This window comes from Sphaeroforma arctica (genome assembly GCF_001186125.1).
Source record: "Sphaeroforma arctica JP610 unplaced genomic scaffold supercont1.337, whole genome shotgun sequence".
Lineage (NCBI taxonomy): Eukaryota > Ichthyosporea > Ichthyophonida > Sphaeroforma > Sphaeroforma arctica.
In genome coordinates, this window is record NW_014040221.1 from 63,941 (window position 1) to 69,092 (window position 5,152).

Genomic DNA, 5,152 nt, shown 5'->3' on the forward strand with positions numbered 1-5,152 from the left:
CGTGTGTGTGTGTGTGTGTGTGTGTGTGTGTGTGTGTGTGTGTGTGTGTGTGTGTGTGTGTGTGTGTGTGTGTGTGTGTGTGTGTGTGTGTATATATATATATGTATATATGTTGCTGGCCAACCCTCCTCGATCAATATTCCTTCGTTGTCCCCAATCACCATTCTAGACTGATATATCCCAATATTGGCTGTCTCGACCCTGTCATAACCCATCGCTTGACGTTTCAAAGTACATCCCTCTTCGTTTCTCAATTACTGATTTGCTATTTATTGTCATCGTCTGAGAATTCTGTAAAACTAGTTGATAACACAACTCACGGATCTTCACATCCCACAAATGAACGACGAACCGACACCTATAGATTACCAGCAGTTGCTGCAATACTTATGTGAACAGATCTTCTTGATTAGGGTACATCAAGTTCTTGGCAGGTCAGAACGATACCGTATTGGTATCGTCAGAACAAATCCGGTGGTTCCAGCCCCATTTATAACTACCGCCGCGTTCGTGACTTCTGTGTTCCCATGCATGTTGACTACCACTCATTACACTAATTGACCCCGTCTTTCTTCCTCCTACAACTATTCCGCAGTCTCGGTGCCACCCGCCAGTCGTTTCTTCTGCAGTCGGCGTTCGTTGCGCCTCTGCTGCTTCGCCGCATTCTTCTTATTCTTCGCCGCAGCAGGCGCCGGCGTAGCCGCAGTACTACCACCAGTGACTGACAGATGCCCACTCCCACTCGTATCAGAAGACCCCTGCACAGTCCGTGGCGGTACCACCGTGCCTGTATCGCCCTCGTCGTCGAAGCGCATACGTTTGTTCTTTGCACCCACACTCGCACCCGTTGCAGCGCTGTTATATCCTCCGGTGTGGGAATAAGCATAGCCTGTGTGAGAATAACTAGCGTACTCGCCGCTACGCACAACCTCCGTCTCCGGCACGCGCTGCCCGCGCTCCACCACAAGCAGGTACCGAACTTTCTCCGACGCGTGCGTGCCCGCCCCCGTTTGCCACAGACGGTCAAAGTACGATCGGCTCTCCACCCCCTCCACATACCCCAGCTCTTTTCCGGGGGTGCCCTCATATACGTGTATATACGTTCCGTCCTCCCCTCTCACGGTTTCCTTGACGTATACGCTCTCGGTGTTGGCGTCCATATTGTCTTTGTTGCGGAAGGCTGTGTCGGTGGTACGCATCAGCTCCACCATACTCCTAGCCAAGGCCAGTGTATAGAAGATGTTATCGCTCACAATCACCAGACTCCCAGCCTCACATCCCCTCTCGGCCGACACGCCCACGCCCCCGTCATCCGCTGCCACCTCCATTTCACCTTCGTTTGCAGCGCTCATTGCCGCACTACGAATGTCAGAGTGCTCCTTAGCGTCCACCAAACACGCAATACACGCCTTCAGATTCTCCGCGTTGAGCATGTGTGTGCTATCGTTCGTCTCTCCACTCTGTGTAGGGGGTTCAGGGTGGTTGACAAAGATGCCCTGTACAGTACCCACCCGCACCCGCTTGTGCAACACATCCCCACACTCCCCTCCCACCACACACACATTACGCAGCGGTGCATATGTGTCTCGGTTGCTGCCCATGCCCAGACATACAGCCGAGAAGGTCTGAGCCACGCGATCGGCGCGCAATTCCACGCTCACGTAGTTGTGTTGTGGGTAGGCATGCGCCTGCTCGGTGATCCAGTCTCCAGTGCCCGCTCCCAGTTCTATAAATAGCGGCGCATCCGATTGGCTGGCGGAGTTGAAGACGTCTGTGAATCTGATGTAGCCGCTCCTGTCGAGGAGGTCGTGATATATGTTCGCATGTCTACGCTTTCGGTTCTTCCTGGCCTGTAGTTGTAGTTGGTACTTTGTCAGTTTCTTCTTCTTCGCGCCCTCGTGCACCTCGGATGGCGCTGTTGGGCGTTGCTTTCCAAATCCGAAACACTCGGCTGCCTTCATCAGTTGATTCAATACTTGTTTCACCGAGTCACCATCCACCCTCCCCTCAACCGAGTAAACAAGCTCGCCTGATGTTTTGCCAGATGATTTACTTCCTTTCGGGCCATTTTTGGACACTTTTGACCCATTCTTGGCCCCCTTTTGGTCCATTTCCGTCTCCTCGCTTAGTCGAATCTCTGTATTCTGTGTGGCTTCATCCGTACTACCCGCACCGCTGAAAAAGAAGAACTGTCGGTACATACGCGGCAGAGTGTCCTCGCCCCACACGCTGTTCTCCTTCCCACTCACGCCTTCACTACTTCCCACATTAGCGTCCTTCGCTGCGGTAGTTTTACCTACCGACGTATCTGTTATGGTTGCGCCAACCGAGCCCACCCCTGCTCCCCCTATCCCTATGCTGGTGTATCTATCTCTCAGTTGTATCAACCCTCCCTTAATCTCGCGCAGCTTGTGACCCCGGAACTTGCGGTTACTCTCCATACGTAGCTCATTTACCCCCGCCTTCGCACGCTTCCCCCCCCTCACATTCACGCTCACCCGTTTGGTAGTATGTGTAGGCTCACTATGTGGGCCATGCACATCCCCTGGTTGGTACAGTGCAAGCCGCTCCATCTGGGCGATGACCTCCAGGGCACTGGTGATGTGGTCGAGCACTATACTGGGCTGTGTGCTTAGCATCAACTCCGCACGCGCCACGGCTAACAAGCCAGACGCATACGCCTCCCCATACTCACTCAAGCTATCTTCACTACGTATATACACCTGATGGTGTGATTTCAAGAGTCCTGTAGAACTGCCCTTCTTCACCGATTTAGATGTATTCGTGCTATGTGTTTCCGTCATGTAATGGCCTGGCTGAGCGGGTTTCTCATACGATTCCCATTCTGCGGCTTGTTCAAGGGCGTTCAGTTTCTGAGCGGCTGCCGGTACTCTAAGCGCGGCACACGCAGCACTCACATAGTACTCGTAACTACTTGCATCGAATATGACATCGCTGTTATCGTTACACGATCTGAGCGCTTTAGAATACATATCCCAGCCCTCATCCAGCATACTGCCTGGGTTTCCCCACAAACACGCACGCAGAAACGTATTGAACGTCCGCACATTCGGTCTTAGATTGCGAGTGCGAATACGTTTCTTATCACACATCTGCCTCAGCACATTCAGACACTTAACCACATCCCCACTATGCGCATACCCTTTCATCAGTGTGGTATATGCCTGTACACTCACCGGACCTTCTCCCTCTAACTTGTGCACTATATTTTCAGCTGACCTAATATCACCCCCCCGTACACACGCATTAACTACAATAGCTGCGTGATGTTTGTCGACAACCCCCTTATACACTACATCATTGTACAATTCGATCGCTTCCTTGGTTTTCTTGGCGCGGGCCAGGGCTTGCAGTTCACTATTCAGCGCCAGTGCTTGTGCCGAGGCTTCTTTGTGTTCCGTTGCACCGGCTTTGGTCTCTTTGTTATACCCATGCTTCTTATTCTGTTTCGCTTTTGCCTTCGATTTTGTGTCTAATTGGGACACCATCTCGCCAAAACTGCGTTTCCGTTCTTTGCTCATGTTGGATGTTGATTGTTGAATGCAGTATGTGTGCGTTGAGTTATGTAACTATGCCAGTTAAAGCCTGCTGAACTATCTTGTTATCACACACCCCTTCTAAAGCCCTACTCCGTAAATTCGACCGGCTACGCGACGATGGGTGCCTGTAGTGTGTATTTAAAACGCACAAGTTGTAAGCTTTCCTTTGTCCACTATATAAATACATCCATAAAAACACTTTTATGTATTTATTATCTGTTGATCTATACCTTTTTTTTGGCACGTGGCCACACACAGCAACTGTGACGTCAAGTCGTCAACCTCCCTTTTTTGCGTTTTAAAGTTAAACGTTTATGCAACATAGTTGGTACAATTCTACAATAGGCTTTGACATGTGGGTACAAACGGGTTTACGTTAAAATCCCCATATATGGAACTAAAATGTGTAAAACCCAAGAACCCTGCGTGTCAAAATATTTGGCGGGCTCTACTGTTCATAACAAAAGTGTTCAATTTATATATTCATGACCTACGGACGTTTGTCCAATGACCGATCAGCCATATTAAAATATTATAACTTTCTCTGGAGAGAGAGAGAGAGAGAGAGAGTACATAGTCAGTATAAGAAATCCATTCATTAATCTTGTTTAATCCCTGAGGAGAGGCTACGTTGACCTCTGACTCAAAACAAGAAGTGTAACCCCCACTCGGAAATAGCATCTGTACTTATTACACTCGCACTCCATACCACGACGCTCCACAACGCCATCTGCATTGTATTTACTAACGCTTGTAATGAGGTTAGGCACCGATGTATTCGCCAGTTGGGTGGCGGGTAGTGTACTGCACATCTACGGTGATTCCCTGGTGGATTATGGGGCTACCTACAATTTGACGCAGGGGGCCTGGCCGATCTCTCCTCCTTATCAGGTGGGCCAACCCTTACTTTGTGTATTATTTGTTTTCAATAGTGGATTATGTAGACATTCATCTTAAGGTGATGGTGTATTTTCGGATTTAATTTTGTATTTAGGAACTTCAGCTTGGTGTGTCTTCTTTGTTTTCAATAGTAAATTATGTGGAAATTCAACTTAAAATCTTATGTGTATTTGGGATTAATTTGGTATAAGGAAATTCAGCTTGATGTTGTTTGGGTATTTTGGGCTTATTACTGTATACGTATTCTCATCTTAATACTATACAAGCCGATTCGGCTCATTGTTGTATGCACAATTTAACGCATATTTGGATGCAGACACCAAACGAGACCCGTACATTTCTTACAATTCTACAGTTTAAATGTCTGGAAGGATATTCTATATGTCTATTAGTGTGTACCAAATTTCCGCCTTATAGTGGTGATCCTGATAGATGACGACAACCATATACACCAATACATGTCACAGTGTATATTATACCATGGTGGCATCTAGACTCTCTAAACTCTTATACAAGTGCTCATTCCTTGTGCCAACACAAACCAGCCTGGATTCAGAGTGTCGGGTATTTAGAAGTTATATGGAAGCGAATTCATCAGTCAGCACATACATTATATACATATATATACATATATACATATATATATATATATGTGTGTGTGTGTGTGTGTGTGTGTGTGCGTGTGTGTGTGT

At 48.0% G+C, this 5,152-nt stretch overlaps 1 protein-coding gene across 1 annotated transcript; it reads right to left on the bottom strand.

The window, feature by feature from the left end:
- Positions 1-264: 264 nt before the first annotated feature.
- SARC_05345 (hypothetical protein) lies at positions 265-3,622 on the bottom strand. Its single transcript, XM_014300801.1, has one exon. It carries the CDS (start codon positions 3,540-3,542, stop codon positions 585-587), a length of 2,958 nt encoding a protein of 985 aa, XP_014156276.1. The 5' UTR covers positions 3,543-3,622; the 3' UTR covers positions 265-584.
- Between the last annotated feature and the right edge of the window lie 1,530 nt (positions 3,623-5,152).

Excerpts from the sequence above, each read along its gene's own strand:
- SARC_05345 (XM_014300801.1), bottom strand. The coding sequence starts at position 3,542 with ATGAGCAAAGAACGGAAACGCAGTTTTGGCGAGATGGTGTCCCAATTA.